Below are 17,167 nucleotides of genomic sequence, written 5' to 3' on the forward strand. Positions count from 1 at the left end.
CCATTTTCCTATCTCTGCTTTCTTTTTCTCCCTTTTCTATAGGTTACATGTCCTTATTTTAGAATTTCATGTTGATTTATCTATAGTGTTTTTGAGTGTTTCTCTGTGTATAGCTTTTCCAGTGCATTTTCTAGGCACTGCATTATTTACACCCAACTCACCAAAGTCTACTGGTGTTGACATTTTATTGGTTCAAGTGAAGTATAAAAACCTGACCTGTTATGTCCCTTTAACCTTCCCCACTTACAATTGTCTTAAATATTTTCTCTACAGACATTGAGAACCACATTAAGCAGTGATAGTCTTGCTTTAACTGTGAAAACTCAAGAAAAGCAAAGACGACTGTATTTATCTACATTTTTGTTCTTTCCATTGTATTTCCTTCCTGATGTTACAAGAATCCTTCTATTTCTAACTGTCTATTTTAATTCCAGTTACTTAACATACAGTGTTATTTTAGTTTCAGGTGTACAATATAATGATTCAACACTTCCATACATCACCCTGTGCTCATCACAAGTGCACTCTTTAATTTCCATCCCCATCTCCCCAACTTCCTCCCCTCTGGTAACCATGAGTTTATTTATTCCCTGTAGTGAAAAGTCTGTTTCTTGCTTGGACTATGTCTCTCTTTCAATTTTTTCCCTTGTTTGTTTTGTTCTTTAAATTCCACATGAGTGAAACCATATGGTATTTGTCGTTCTCTGACTTATTTTGCTTAGCATTATACTCTCTAGCTTCATTGGTATCATTGTAAATGGCAATATTTCATTACTTTTTAGGGCTGAATAATATTCCAATATATAATCCAATGCAATATTAACCACACACACACACACACACACACACACACACACACACACATACACACCACATCTTCATCCATTCACCGATTGTTGGACACTTGGGCTGCTTCCATAAAATGGCTATAATAAATAATGCTGCTATAAACAAAAGGGTACATGTATCCCTTTGAATTAGTGTTTCTGTATCATTTGGGTAAATGTCCATTAATGAGATTGCTGGATTGTAAAGGAGTTCTAGTCTTAAATTTCTGAGGAACCTCCTCCACACTGCCTGCCACAGTGGCTGCATGAGTTTGCATTCCCATCAATGGTGCAAGAGGGCTCATCTTTCTCCACATTCTTGACAATACCTATTGTTTCCTGTGTTGTTGATTTTGGCCATTCTGACAGGTGTGAAGTAACATCTCATTGTAATTTTGATTTGCATTCCCCTGATGAGCATCTTTTCATGTGTCTATTGGCCATGTGGATGTCTTCTTTGGAGAAATGTCTGTTCATGTCTTCTGCCCATTTAATAACTGGGTTATTTGTTTTTTGGGTGTTGAGTTTTGTAAGTTCTTCATATACTTTAGATACTAGCCCTTTATGAAATATATCATTTGCAAATATCTTCTCCCATTCTGGAGGTTGCCTTTTAGTTTTCTTGATTGTTTCCTTTGCTGTGCAGAAGCTTTTTATGTAGATGTAATCCTAATAGTTTTTGTTTTTGTTTCCCTTGCCTCAGGTGACATATCTAGAAAAAAGTTGCTATGACTAGTGTGAAAGAAGTTACTGCATGTGTACTCTTCTAAGATTTTTATGATTTTGGGTCTCACATTTAGGTCTTTAATCTATTTCGAACTTATTTTTGTGTATAAGTAAGTGGTCCAGTTTCATTCTTTTGAATGGTGCTGCCCAATTTTCCCAATAGCATTTGTTGAAGAGACTTTTTCCACTGTATATTGTTTCTGCTTTGGTGAAGATTAATTGACCATATAATTGTGGGTTTATTTCTGAATTTTTTATTCTATTCCATTGATCTATGTGTCTATTTTTGTGTCAGTACTATGCTTTTTGATTTACTACAGCTTTGTAATATAACTTGAAGTTTGGAATTGTGATGCCTCCAGCTTTGCTTTTCTTATTGAAGGTTGCTTTGGCTATTCAGGGTCTTTGGTGGTTCCATACAGATTTTAGGATTGTTTATTCTAGCTATGTGAAAAATGCTGTTGGTATTTTGATAGGGATTGCATTAAATGTGTAGATTGCTTTAGGTAGTAAAGACATTTTAATAATATTTGTTCCTCTAATCCAGGAGCATGGAATGTCTTTCCATTTCTGTATGACATTTTCAATTTCTTTCATCAGTATTTTATAGTTTTCAGAGGACAGTTCTTTCACCTCTTTGGTTAGGCTTATTCCTAACCAAATCTTATTATTTTGGGTACAATTGTAAATAAGATTGTTTTCTTAATTTCTCTTTTTGCTGCTTCATTATTGGTGTATAGAAATGCAACAGATGTCTGTACATTGATTTTGATTCCTGTGATTTTACTGAATTTCTTTATTAGTTCTAGCAGTTTTTGGTGGAGCCTTTAGGGTTTTCTATATATAGTATCATGTCCTCTGCAAACAGTGAGAGTTTTACATCTTCCTTACTGATGTGGATTCTTTTTATTTCTTTTTGTTGTCTGATTGCTGTGGCTAGACCATCCAGTACTATGTTGAATAAAAGTGGTAAGAGTGGACATCCTTTGTCTTGTTGCTGACCTTAGAGGAAAAGCTCTTAGTTCTTCCCCATTAAGGATGATGTTAACTGTAGGTTTTTCATAGATGGCCTTTATCATGTTCAGGTATGTTTTCTCTAACTCTATTTTGTTGAGGGTTTTTATCATAAATGGATCCTGTACCCTGTCAAATGCTTTCTCTGCATCTATTGAAATGATCATATGGTTATCCTTTTAATGATGTATCACATTGATTGATTTGTGAATATTAAACCACTCCTTGCAACACAGATATAAATCCCATTGATCATGGTGAATGATTTCTTTGAGTGTGTTGTTAGATTTGGTATGCTAGTATTTGTTGAGGATTTTTATGTCTATATTCATAAGAGATATTGGCCTGTAGTTCTCTTTTCTAGTGGTGTCTTTAACTGGTTTTGGTATCAGGGTAATACTGGGCTCATAGAATGTATTTGAAGGTTTCCTTTTCTATTTTCTGGAATAGTTCAAGAAGTGTAGGCATTAACTATTCTATCTTTTTCTTTCTTTCTTTCTTTCTTTCTTTCTTTCTTTCTTTCTTTCTTTCTTTCTTTCTTTCTTTCTTTTGAGAGTGAGCACATGAGTGGGGCAGGGGCAAAGGGAGAGGAAGAGGGAGAATCCCAGCACAGAGCCCAATGTGGGGCTTGATCTCACAACTGTGAGATCATGACCTGAGCTGAAATCAAGAGTCAGACACTTAATGGACTGAGCCACCCAGGTGCTCCTAACTATTCTTTAAATGTTTGGTAGAATTTGCCTGTGAACCCATATGGTCCTGGACTTTTGTTTGTTGGGGGAATTTTTGATTACTGACTCAATTTTCTTGCTGGTTATCGATCTATTCAAATTTTCTATTTCTTCCTGTTTTTGTTTTGGTAGTTTATATGTTTCTGAGAATTTATCCATTTCTTCTAGTTGTCCAATTTGTTGGCATATAGTTTTTCATAATATTCTCTCATAATTGTTCATATTTCTGTGTTTTTGGTTGTTATTTCTCCTCTCTCATTTGTAATTTTATTTATTTAAGACCTTTCTCTTTTTTCTGGGTAAGTCTGGCTAGAGGTTTATCAATTTTACTGATCTTTTCAAAGAACCAGCTCCTGGCTTCACTGACCTGCTCTAGTATTATTTTTCTGGTTTCTATATCATTTACTACTGCTCTAATCTTTATTATTTCTTTCTTTCTGCTAGTTTTAGGTTTTGTTTGTTCTTCTTTTTCTAGATCCTTTAGGTGTAAGGTTAGGTTGTTTATCTGAGATTTTTCTTGTTTCTTGATGTAGGCCTGTATTGCTATAAACTTCCCTCTTAAGTACCACTTTTGCTGCATCCCGAACTTTTGGATTATCGTGCTTTCATTCTCACTTGTTTCCATGTACTTTTTAAATTCTTCTTTTATCTCCTGGCTGACCTATTCATTGTTTAGTAGCATGTTATTTAACCTCCATGTATTTGTGGTCTTTCCAGATGTTTTCTTGTGGTTGACTTCTACTTTCATAGCATTGTGGTCAGAAAGTATGCAAGGTATGACTTTGATCTTGAATTTTTTGAGATTTGTATTGTGGCCTAATATGTGATCTATTATGGAGAATGTTCCTTGCATACTTGAAAAGAAAGTGTATTCTGCTATTTTAGTATGGAATGTTTTGAATGGATCTTTTAATTTCATCTGTTCTAGTGTAATTCAAAATCATTGTTTCCTTGGTGATGTTCTGTTTAGATCATTTCTCCACTGGCATAATTGGGATGTTAAAGTCCCATACTATCATTGTATTATTCCGAATTAGTTCCTTTATGTATTTAGGTGCTCCTGTCTTTGGTTGCACTAATATTTACAATTGTTATATCTTTTTGTTGGATTGTCCTCTTTATTATTATATAGTGTCTTCCTTTTTCCCTTGTTACAGTCTTTCTTTTAAAGTCTGTTTTGTCCGGTAGAAGTATTGTTACCCTGGCTTTGTTTTGACATCTATTTGCATGATAGATGTTTCTCCACCCTCTCTCACTTTCTATATGTGGGTGTCTTTAGGTCTAAAATGGGTTTCTTTGAGGGTTGCCTGGATGGCTCAGTCGGTTAAGCATCCAACTTCGGCTCAGGTCATGATCCCCCAGTCTGTGGGTTCGAGCCCCACGTCGGGCTCTGTGCTGATAGCTCAGAGCCTGGAGCCTGCTTCAGATTCTGTGTCTCCCTCTCTCTACCCCTCCCCCACTTGTGCTCTGTCTCTGTCTCTCAAAAATGAATAAATGTAAAAAAATTTTTAAATGGGTCTCTTGTAGGAAGCATATAGATGGGTTTTGTTTTTTATCCACTCTGCTAACCTATGTCTTTTTCTTTTCAAGTTTTTATTTAAATACTAGTTAAAATATATGGTAAAATTGGTTTCAGGTGTAGAATTTAGTGATTCATGACTTATATATAACATCCAGTGCTCATCACAACAACTGCTCTCCGTGTTAGCCCACTCTCCCACCCACCTCCCTACCACCCTATGTCTTTTGATTGGAGCACTTCATCCATTTACATTCAAAGTAATTATTGATAGATATGTATTTATTGCCATTTTATTACGTTTTCTGGTTGTTTCTGAAGATGTTCTCTGATCCTTTCCTGTCTTTGTCTCTTTCACGTTTTGCTGATTTAGTGCTGTATTTGGATTTCTTTCTCTTTATTCTTTGTATATTTATTAGTGGTTTTTCATATATGGTTACCATTAGGTTTGTATATAACCTCTTCTGCATATAGCAGTCTATATTAAGTTGATGGTCATTTATGTTTGAACCATTTTCTCCCTCCTCACATTTTATGTATATGTTATTATATTGCATATCATTTTTTTGTGAGTTCCTTATTTTTTACAGAAAAATTCATTTTTACTGCTTTTGTGTTTCCTACCTCTATACTGTCACTTTTGGTATCTTCTTTTTACTCATAATATGCCTTTTCATATTTCTTGTAGAGTTGGTTTAGTGGTCACAAATTCCTTTAGTTTTGTGTGTCTGTAAAACTCTATTTCTCCTTGTATTCTGAATGCAAACCTTGCCAGATAGAGTATTCTTGGCTACTGATTTTTCCCAGTCAGCACTTTGAATATATCATGCCACTCCCTTTTGGCTTTCTAAATTTTTATTGAGAAATTATGGGTTTTCCCTTGTAAGTTAATGACTTCTTTGGTCTTGCTACTTTTAGATTTTTTATCACTATATTTTATAAATTTAATTACAATATGTCTTGGTATTGGTGTGGTTTTCTTGATTTTGTTGGAGGTTCTCTATGCCTCCTCAATCTGAATATCTCTTTCTGCAGATTAGGGAAGTTTTCAGCTATTATTCAAATAAATTTTCTGACCACCTTTCTCTTTCTTCTTCTTCTAAGACTCCTATAATACAAATGTTAGTACATTTAATGGAGTCAATGAGTTCCCCAAGTCTATTCTCATTTTGCATAATTCTTTTCTCTCTCCTTTGTTCAGCTTGATTACTTTCCATTACTCTGTCTTCTAGGTTACTAATTTGTTCCTCTGCTTCTCCCATCCTGCTGTTCATTCCATCAAGTGTGTTTCTCATCTCATTTATTGTGCCCTTTATCGTTGTTATGTCATTCCTTATCTCTGTGTGAAGTGTCACACTCATGTCTTCCACTCTTTTCTCAAGTCCAGTGAGTATCCTTATGATCATTGCTTTAATTTCTTTATCTGGCATGTTACTTATATCTGTTTTGCTTAGATCTATGGCTGTGGACTTATCATTTCTTTCATTTGGGATAAATTTGTTTCTTCATTTTGTCTGCCTCTCTGTATCAATTTCTCTGTGTTAAGAAAGTCAGTTGCGTCTTCTGTTCTTGAAAATAGTGAATTTATGAAGATTCAGTCCTGGAGTGCCCTGTGGTGGAGGTCCCCTGTTCACCAGAATCTGGCACTTTAGGACAGTATCCTAGGTATGTTGCTTATGCCCTGCTGTTGTGTCTGAGTCACTTTTCCTTTCCATGTAGTCGTCTGCACTGACTCTCTGCCTGTTGTGGGCTGTACTTGCTCCCTGTGGTGTTAGTGGGACCCAAGCAGGCCAGCCTGGAGTGGGGGGGGGCATGCCCACCAGAGAATGGGAGCAGGGCGACAGTATTAGCAAAATGTGTGCTGGGTCAGATCTCTTTAAGTGCTGCAGTGGCTAGGGGTTGTGCCCTGGGCAACCACACATACAATAGCAGCCAGGGGTGCATGGTGGACATGGTGCAATATGGTGCCTATGGGCGCTTGGCTGGGCAGACACACAAAGGTGACTGGGGGCACGTGGCTTAGGAACACACAAGTGTGCCTGGGGACATGCAGCTAAGCACTGCATGGCAGACATGCCTGGTGCTCGGTGACAGCTGTGCACCTGGTGGCTGGGTGGGGCACCTACTCAGCTTTAACAAAATCTGCCCTGAGCCCAGGGCTGAGGCCAGCAGGCCTGGAGTGGGCAAGTCCTTGCACTGCTAGTGGGTTAGGTACCAAATGTCTGTGCAGTCCTGCCTCCAGCAGGTGTCTCTGTGCTTATGCTGGGAGGTAGGGGAGGAAAGTGGCACCTGCCAGCTCCCTCATTTCTGAAGTCTCCCAACATGCTCAGAAATAAATATGAACATATCTGTCTCCTATTTGCCTCTAGAGCTGTGTAAACTGCTGTTTTTATGTTGCCTCTTCACCCAGCCTGCTGTTTCCTTAAGGGCAGCAACCCGACTGTCACTCACCCTCTCAGTTGGCTCAGTGTTGACTCAGGAGACTTTTAGTACTTTTTTAAAGTTTATTTATTTATTTTGAGAGAGAGAGAGAGAGCGAGAGCAGGGGAGGGGCAGAGAGAGGGGGAGAGAGAGAATCCCAAGCAGGCTCTGCACTGTCAGTGAAGAGCCCAATGCAGGGCTCAAACTCAGGAACTGCAAGATCATGACCTGAGCTGAAATCAAGAATTGGAGGCTCAATGGACTGAGCCACCCAGATGCCCCAGTAAACAGATTTTTGAAGCTCCAGCTTCCAAGTCCCACAGATTTTACAAACTCACGGAATTCTGCTCCTCTGTTTCTTAAAGCCAAAAGCAATGGGGATTAGTTTTTTCCTGTGGAAATTCCCTGGTGTGAAGGTCCTCTGTCCTCTCTGTGCATGCAGCTCCCTCCCTTCGGTGGGCAGCCTCACTCCACCTTTCTGACCTTCCTAATCTTTCAAATGCAGCTTCTTCTCTATATTTAGTTGTGGAGTTTGTTTTGCTGGTCTTTAGATCACTCTCCAATTTATTAACTTGGATGCGGATGGTATCTAGTTGAAACGTGGGATGGAGTGAGCTCTGGGTCCTCCTATTCTGCCATGTTCCCAAGCTCCTCCCAATATTTCTCCTTTTATCATTGCCTTTTTGTGCAGATGGATACCGTTAGCCATCCTTTTACAGTAGCGCTACTTGTGAAAAATTATCCTAGTTTTCCTTCATCTGAGAATGTGTTGATGTCCCCTACATTCCTGGAGGATGTTTTTGTTTGATATAGAATTCTGAACTGACATTTCTTTTCTTTCAGCCCTAGAAAGTGTTGTGCTACTTCCTCCTGGAATCTGGGTTCTGATGAGAGATCAGCTGTCATATTATTTTGCCCCTATAGGTAAAGCAGTCTGCTTTCAATAATTTTTGTCTTTAGCTTTCAAAGGTTTCACCATGATAGATCTTAGCAAGGATTTCTTTGGGTTTATACTGTGGATAATTCACTCAGCTTCCTGACTCTGTGGGCTGATTCTGTTTTTCCCAAATTTGATAATATTTCAGCCATTATTTATTTGAATCCTCCTGCAGCCCCACCCTCTTTCTTCTGTCTTTCGGGAACTCTGATGATACAAATATTAGACCTTTTGTTCTAGTTTTACTGGTCGCTGTTCATTTTTTTTCAGTGTATTTTCTATTATTCAGATTGGGTAATTTCTATTGTTCTATCTCCAAATTCACTATTTCTTCTATTGTCTCCAATTTGCTGTTTAACTCAACTATTAAGTATTTTGTTATTGTATTTTTTAGTTCTTAATTTCCATTTCTTCTTTATATCTCCTATTTCTTTGCTAAGACTTTCTGATTTTAATTTGTATCAAACATATTCAGAATTGTTTGTCAAAGCATTTTTACAATGGCTGCTTTGAAATCCCTGCTAGGTAACTGAAACATCTGTGTTATCTCAATGTAGGCATCTATTGATTTTCTTTCTTTGGTTATTTTGAGATCGCAGTTTGAAATCTTTCTGTTTCTTAGTATGAAGAGGGATTTTCCATTGAAACCTGGACATTTGGGGTATTATATTAAAAGACTCTGGGTCTTATTTTAATTTTGTGTTTTAGCAGGTCTTTTCTGACATCACTCTGTTGAGTGAAGGGGGATGCTTTCTCATCACTGCCAAGTGGGAGTGAAAGTCCTGGCTCCACATTCAGCTCCTCCTCTTGCTTGTTGCGGTCTGACAAGAGTAGACGTCTAGGCTCTTCATCCAGTCTTTGCTACTAGGAGTGATGGTTGGCTGCAGTTTTTCTGTGGTGTTTGGCTAGAGCAGATTAGTTATTACCTAAAAATTTTCTGTTTGCTAGGTTGTTTCTTTTGGGTCCTTTGACTAGAGAGAGAAGGCATTTCTTGGGGCTTTTACTGGTCTGTACCTGTTGGTGTTTCTGGGCTGCCAGCTGGTCCCACACCTAGTCTAAGATATATGCAGCAATAAGAAAACCCAGGGAACTCACCACTGCATTATTCCTTGGATCCCGAAGTCCTTAGCCAGTCTGACTTCTTCTCTGTACCTTCTAGAATGTCTTGTACTTGTTATATATATAATATCCTGGGCTTTTAGGTGTATTTAGCAGAAGGAATAAGGACAGTATATGTACTCTATCTTCCCAGAAGCAGAAATCTAGAGGGTTCTTTTGAACACACTAATTTGACCATGTCACTCTGCAGCTTAAAACACCTCAATGGCTCCAACTCTACAGGATCAAATCCAAAACAAAACCTTACCAAGGAGGAGAAACCATGTCAGATACACCTCTACATTCCCAAAGTCCAGCATGGTTTTAATAAGTAGTAGCTACTCTGAATGCTTAATGATTAAAGAACTGAGGCTTAAGTTAATGCATTTGCCATACTAATATGTATTCTGGCAAATTATGCATTTTCTCAAAGACTGCTCCATTGTCACAGGTATGATGTGCTTGCACAGATGTTTTTGTTCCACACCAAACTTTGAGAGAACTGTTGAAGTTAAAACAATACTTACCTTCCACAGGTAGCCGCCGCCGTATAGCTAGGCGTTCCATTTTCCGTTGTGTTTCTGCCAGACTGAAAAGGACCCCATATATGTACTGACGAGCTGACCGGAACAGGAGAGCAGCTGGAGGCAGCTCCATGTTACACTCATCTTCAATACATACGGGGATCTTAATCTCACCCTAATAAGAAAATGGTCCAGGGGAAAGAACATAATGAGTTACCTCAAGGTTTGGAATTGAGCTGAGAAGAATCAGTTATGAACTACAGCCTCTATAGCCTAGCTACTAAATTTGCTACTTGTATTTAACAGAGTTTCAGACTAAAAGGCCTAGATAACCATAGCCAGCATAAAAGCTACGGTTTTTAGAGTCTGTGCTATGACTGACTATAGCTGAATAAATGGGTTAAGTCCATCTTGGACATTTTGTTGGGGGATGGACTTGTATAGTAAGACTGGAGGAAGGGAACAAAGCTCTGAAGAAATAGAGGAAGAGGTAAAGAACAAGGGCATAAAGACTCTTCTTAGATTGTGCCCAGCCCTAGACCAACATGGTGCATTATCTTCTTTCTGCAGTGTTTGGCTAGAGCAGATTATATTATTTTACAATTATAGTTATCTTCTTGGGGCCTCATTTATTGGAAAGTCCCATCTACTGCTGGTCTCACCTCATCTGGGGCCCGTAATGTAAAGAGGAGCCCCAGCATATTTGGTCTCCTTTTATCTCCCTTCAGATACCAATTAGAATGTTCTCTGGTAACTTATGGCTCTAGGAAGTGTGAAGTACAGTGGTAAAAGCAGGGAGGTAGGTGCTGATGTGCTTTATTACCTTAGTGAGAACATGGTAGATATATGGATACATAAGACCCCTTCGATGTCTGTGTTCAGCAACCCGCAAGACTTCTGGAGCTACTGGAGGTAAGGGTGGAATGGTGATGTCCATGTGGTTCCTTGTAGACATAGACAGCAGGGATGGGATGTGGGGCTCTCCATCACCCAGGCTGGCATCTGAAACTCCAGCATCGATGGGCTGTACCCAGGACCCTCTGTCACCATTTGGATCATCCCATCCAGGCTGCTGCTGAAGTGTTTCCGTGATACGACTAAAAATTTAGGAAGACCGTGTAGAAGAAAGGAGGTTGATAAAGATATTCCAATTCAAGATGTCTGTCTGATCCCAAGGAATCTTACAAACCCTCTGGAAGTCAAGACACTGGGTTAGTATTGGACCTGATACCTTTCAGCTACACCTTATAAGATGCCATGCCTTGAGGCAGCTTACGTTCTAAGAAACTAATTACAACTGAAATCTCAGAGCAGCTCTATTTTCCCCAGAATAATCTGCTTGGAGAAATAATCTAAGAACAAATAAGCTAGTACAAAATACCACTGTTTTAATCCTCAGAACCCTGTCTTAATATAACTGCCTACTCAACTATTCTAATACTTCAACTCTATAAATTCTTTTCACTTATTTTTTACATTTGATCCACAGCCCTCAAAAATTGAGAAATGACAGCCATGAAATGTAGCACACTCATACCTAGGGCTTCCCTAACCAGCTGCTATGCTTCCTTTTACTTCAGTCTCTTGGGTATCTGAAAATTACCACCTGTACAGAGTCAAAATGAGTATGAAGTAGCCAAGCATAGAGTTTTTCTACTTCACTTAAGAGGAAACAGCCACAGGGGCGCCTGGGTGGCTCAGTCGGTTAAGTGTCTAACTTCAGCTCAGGTCATGATCTCATGGTTTGAGAGTTCGAGCCCCGCATTGGGCTCTGTGATGAAAGCTCAGAGCCTGGAGCCTGCTTTGGATTCTGTGTCTCCCTTTCTCTCTGCCCTCCACTGCTCACGCTCTGTCTCTCTCTCTCTCTCTCTCTCAAAAAATAAATAAACATTAAAAAAAAAGAGCAAAGAGCCACAGAGAAAATCAAGGAACATATACTCCTCCACACTCCAACCCAGGTTACCAGCAAAAAGAGAAATACAGATGCTTCAGAAGTCTGTTCCCTTGGGTACCTATTCAGACACTTACTCAGAGCTGGCTCCATTTGGTTCATCACCATCAGAGGAAGAGGAGTGAGAAGAGTCTGGTCCCAAAGGAGGTGAAGCTTTGGAAGTCAGGTAATTGGGAAACTGGGATGCAGAGGAGTCATAAGAGACAGCCCAATTGGCAAAGGGGCTGTCCTGCAGCATGGGATCCTCAGAAAAAGGATGGGATTCCCCCAAAGCATGGGAAGAGAAGAGAAGAGAGGAGTTGGGCCCCGTTGGGAATGGTGGTGGATATTTCATTTTCTGGGGCACATGGTGAGAAAACTAAAGAATAAAACAGATAGAAAAGCTATTTAACATTTGAACTGGCTCCAAAATAGCTCCCTCAGAAGTTGTGACACAGTGGATAATGCCAGAAGTGGGAATTATTGGGATACAAAGAAACTACTGAGAATAATAAGAAATTATTCTAACAGTGATATATGGACAGAATACTCCAGAGGCAGGACAATGGCCCAACCATGTCTCCTAGAACCATTCTCTGACATTAGCTAATCTACCTTCACATCATCCTATTGGTTAGTGATTTGGATGTTTTCTTTGCATAGTCTGTTGAGAACATGACATAGGTATATACAGCCTTGATATTCTGATAACACTGAATTACCTTAACTCCTTAACTCAGAGTATAAAAATCAGGAAGCAACCTGAGTCTAATGATAACAAATGGTCTTGGGCCTCTTGAAAGATATTACCATTGGCTTTCCAGCAGAGATAGTGCCCATCTGATTTCGTGGAAGGGGAGGATTTCCAAGCCGATTATTCCGAAAACCTGAAGCCAAGAGAAAGGGCCATACTTTAATCAATCCTAATAATTCTACGATATTATATTCCGCTAACCCCATATTGCTTGAAAAATTATTATTAATAAGTTATAATTTATTGAACAGCAGCTATGTGCCATGCCAAGAAACTTAAAGAAATTATTTCATCTAAAACCCCCCCCATAAAATAGGTATCATGAGCTGTATTTCATACATGCAAATGTGACTAGTTAAGATCACACAGCTATTAAGCAGCAGAGGTAGAATTCAAACTCAGGCTGAAACCAAAGACAGGGCTATTTTATATACACCAGGCCATACTGGAGGTTAGTGCTGGAAGAAGCCCAAGCTAAGGAAATAGCGTTAGACCCCATCTACAAATTTGAGGAATCAGTGCCCTGCCTCATGTCACCACTCTTATTACATGGAAGTCAAAAGGAGAGTGCCCACCAAACAAGAATGACTTCTATAAGAGTGTAATACAAACAAGTCATTCCACTCTGGCTTTGGAATTCCCAGGAGGGACTCAGTTTCCCCTTTGGATACAGCAGCTAGCATCAGATAGAAGCCTTACCTAGAAAGGAGGAGGGACCCACTGGCAGTGAAGAGAGTTTGGTTGTGACTGAATAGTACTCAACTGCTTTCTTGAATCTCTCTATTTTATCTTCTGTCCTAGACTGGATGTTAGAACATTGGATGTTCAGGAAAAGAAAGAACATGAGAGTGTCTTTTTCATGCAATTTATAATCAGAAAGTCAAAACAGTAGCAGAAATAAAATGTTTTAAGAAACCCAAGAGAGCAGGGGTGCCTGGGTGGCTTAGTCAGTTAAGCGTCGATTCTTGATATCTTGATTTCACAGTTGTAGGATGGAGCCCTGTGTTGGGGTTGCTCAGCATGGAGCCTGCTTGGGATTCTCTCTCTCTCTCTCTCTCTCTCTCTCTCTCTCTCTCGCCCCTCCCCTGCTCATTCTCTTTCAAAAATAAATAAATGAACATTAAAAAATAAGAGAAAACCAAGAGAGCAATTTTTCATGTTGCAGAAAAGATTAGGTAGGGAGAGAGCATTATAGAATGCAAAATCTGCGGGGTGCCTGGGTGGCTCAATCAGTTGAATGTCCGACTTCAACTCAGGTCATGATCTTGTGGTTGGTGAGTTCAAGCCCCACATGGAGCTCTGTGCTGACAGCTCAGAGCCTGAAGCCTGCTTCAGATTCTGTGTCTCCATCTCTCTCTGCCCCTCCCCCACTCTGCGTTCTGTTTCTCTCTCTCAAAAAATGAACATTAAAAAAAATTTTAAAAAAGAATGCAACATCTCGAATACTTAAAAAAATTAAGCTTAAAAACAAATACATTTTGTGCTATTCTAAAATGGTCACATGACCATTAGAAAAAAATAGGTGAGGATGGGGAAAAAATTACATAGTACTGCCACCCAAAGACATTTTGCTCTGTTTTCTTCCAGTATTTTATTTTATTTTGATTATTTTATTTCATTTTATCTTAAAGATTTTTTTTATAATTTAAATTTTAGTTAGTTAACACACAGTACAATACTTGTTTCAGGAATAGAATTCAGTGATTTCTCAATTACATACAACACCCAGTACGCATTGCAACAAGTGTTGTCCTTAGTAACCATCACCCATATAGCCCACCTCCTACCCCCCTCCCACTGTCAACCCATAGTTTGTTCTCTATCATTAAGAGTCTCTTGTGGTTTGCTTCCCTCTCTTCTCTTTTTTTCCTCCCCTTCTCATATGTTCATCTGTTTTGTTTCTTAAATTCGACATATGAGTGAAATCATACAGTATTTGTCTTTCTTTGATTGACTTATTTCACTTAGCATAACACATTCTAGCTCCATTCATGTGTTTGTAAATGGCAAGACTTCATTCTTTTTGATGGCTGAGTAATATTATCAGTCGATGGAAATTTGGGCTCTCTCCATAGTTTGGCTATTGTTGATAAGGCTTCTTCCAGTATTTTAAAATAAACTTTTTGTTAACATATTATTGGTCTATTTTAATACCCAATTTTATATAGTTGATAATATACAATTTCATATTGTTCTTTTATAATTTTGAATGACTGTATATTTTATCATTATAAATGTGTCATAAATTATGTAACTACTTCCCTAATACCTGACATTTAGGTTATTTCTCACATTTGGCTTTTTTTTTTTAATTAAAAAAAAATTTTTTTTTAATGTTTATTTATTTTTGAGACAGAGAGAGACAGAGCATGAACGGGGGAGGGTCAGAGAGAGAGGGAGACACAGAATCTGAAACAGGCTCCAGGCTCTGAGCTGTCAGCACAGAGCCCGACGCGGGGCTTGAACTCACGGACCGTGAGATCATGACCTGAGCCGAAGTCAGACGCTTAACCGACCAAGCCACCCAGGCGCCCCTCTCACATTTGGCTTTTATAAGTTATGCAGCAAAGAACATACATGTACAGATCAATTTTTTCTGGATTTCTGATTATGTCCTTCAGAAAATGTCCCCAAAGTAGAATTATTGTTCAAAAGGTATGAACACTAATGTAAAAAGCACTTAAACATATACAAAAACCACAATGTGTCATCACTATATATCCACCAGAATGGTTAAAATTAAAGATTATAAACATCAAGCACTGGCAAAGATATGGAATAACTTGAATTCCAGTACATTGCTGGTGGGAGTGTATATTGGTACAGTCTGGAAAACAGTTTGGCAATTTCTTATTAAGTTAAACATATATTTACCATATGGCACAGCTATCCTACTCCCAAGTATTTACCCAGGAGAAATGAGTACATATGTCCACCAAAAGATATGAACAAGAATGCTAACAACAGCTTTATTTATAAAAGCCCCAAACTCAGGGTGCCTGGGTGGTTCAGTTGGCTAAGCTTCCAACTCTTGATTTTGGCTCAGGTCATGATTTTATGGTTTGTGAGCTCGAGTCCTGCATAGGGCTCTGTGCTGGCAGTGTGGAGCCTGCTTGGGATTCTCTCTCTCTCCCTCTTTCTCTCTCTGCCTCTCCCGTGCTTGTGTTCTCTCTCTCTCTCAAAATTAATAATAATAAACAAAAGTATTTTTTAAAAAAGATCCCCAAACTCAATTAACTCAAATGTATACCAACAGAAGAATGGATAAATGGATATATTCATACAATGGAAAACTATCCACTGACAAAAAGAACAAAGTACTGATACATGCAACAGTATAGATAAATCTCAAACACTTTATGCTGAGTGAAAGAAGAGAGACAAAAAGGAGAATATATAAAGTTCAAGTAGAAGCAAAACTAATCTATGGCAATAGAAGTAAACATACTATTTATCTCTGAAGGGTTGAGGCTGACTGAGAAGGAGCTTTTCTGTTTTTTAATTTAAAAAAAAAATTTTTTTTAACGTTTATTTATTTTTGGGACAGAGAGAGACAGAGCATGAACGGGGAGGGGCAGAGAGAGAGGGAGACACAGAATTGGAAACAGGCTCCAGGCTCCAAGCTATCAGCCCAGAGCCTGACGCGGGGCTCGAACTCACGGACCGCAAGATCGTGACCTGGCTGAAGTCGGACGCTTAACCGACTGCGCCACCCAGGCGCCCCTACCTTTATTTATTTTTTGAGACAGAGAGAGACAGAGCATGAACGGGGGAGGGTCAGAGAGAGGGAGACACAGAATCCGAAACAGGCTCCAGGCTCCGAGCTGTCAGCACAGAGCCCGACGTGGGGCTCAAACTCACGGACTGCGAGATCATGACCTGAGCTGAGGTCGGCCGCTTAAGCGACTGAGCCACCCAGGCGCCCCTGTTTTTTAATTTTTAACGTTTATTTATTGAGAGAGAGAGAGAGAGAGAGAGAGAGAGAGAGAGAGCGCAAGCAGGGGAGGGACAGAGAGAGAGGGAGACACGGAATCCGAAGCAGGCTCCAGGCTCTGAGGTGTCAGCACAGAGACTGACACGGGGCTCAAACCCACAGACTGTAAGATCATGACCTGAGGTGAAGTTGGACGCTTAGCCTACTGAGCCACCCAGGTGTCCCGAACTTTTCTTTATCAAACCTTTTCCAACAAACTTTTAAAGTCCTCTTGAATTTAATTTTGTGACCTTCATGTTTCATCAAATGGAATATAAACTATTAAAGCCATTTCTAACTTATCATTATAAATAATTCTTTGATAAGCATATTTTTACATAAGTTTCTTGGGTTATTTCACAGGGCATATTCTTTTGTTTTTATTTTTTATCTTATTCATTATTATTTTTTAAAATATAATTTTTTGTCAAATTGGCTAACATACAGTGTGTACAGTGTGTGCTTGATTTTCAGGGTAGACTCCCATGGTTCATCGCTTACATACAACACCCAGTGCTCATCTCAACAAGTGCCCTCCTCAATGCTCATAGGGCATATTCTTAGAAGTGGAATTACTAGGTCGAAGGATATGGTCATTTTCATAGACTCTTGACACATGATACTAAATCTCTTTCCAAAACAGATGTCTCACGTTATACTCTCATCATCAATGCATGAGATTGCCCAAGTCACCACATAGCTCCAGGGTTTTA

The 17,167-nt window shown here is 39.1% G+C and overlaps 1 protein-coding gene across 1 annotated transcript in view; it reads right to left on the reverse strand.

Annotated features, from left to right (window-relative positions):
* FAM120C (family with sequence similarity 120C) overlaps window positions 1–17,167 on the reverse strand; it is a 113,967-nt gene that overhangs the window by 49,661 nt on the left and 47,139 nt on the right. Inside the window, exons 5-9 of the mRNA XM_043569771.1 lie at window positions 13,181–13,283; window positions 12,538–12,614; window positions 11,826–12,106; window positions 10,621–10,894; window positions 9,801–9,972 (exon numbers count right to left, since the gene is read on the reverse strand). Of these exons, the coding sequence (XP_043425706.1) occupies window positions 9,801–9,972; window positions 10,621–10,894; window positions 11,826–12,106; window positions 12,538–12,614; window positions 13,181–13,283 (907 nt within the window). The remainder of the gene's footprint in view (window positions 1–9,800; window positions 9,973–10,620; window positions 10,895–11,825; window positions 12,107–12,537; window positions 12,615–13,180; window positions 13,284–17,167) is intronic.

This window comes from Prionailurus bengalensis, chromosome X (assembly GCF_016509475.1).
Source record: "Prionailurus bengalensis isolate Pbe53 chromosome X, Fcat_Pben_1.1_paternal_pri, whole genome shotgun sequence".
Classification (NCBI taxonomy): domain Eukaryota; kingdom Metazoa; phylum Chordata; class Mammalia; order Carnivora; family Felidae; genus Prionailurus; species Prionailurus bengalensis.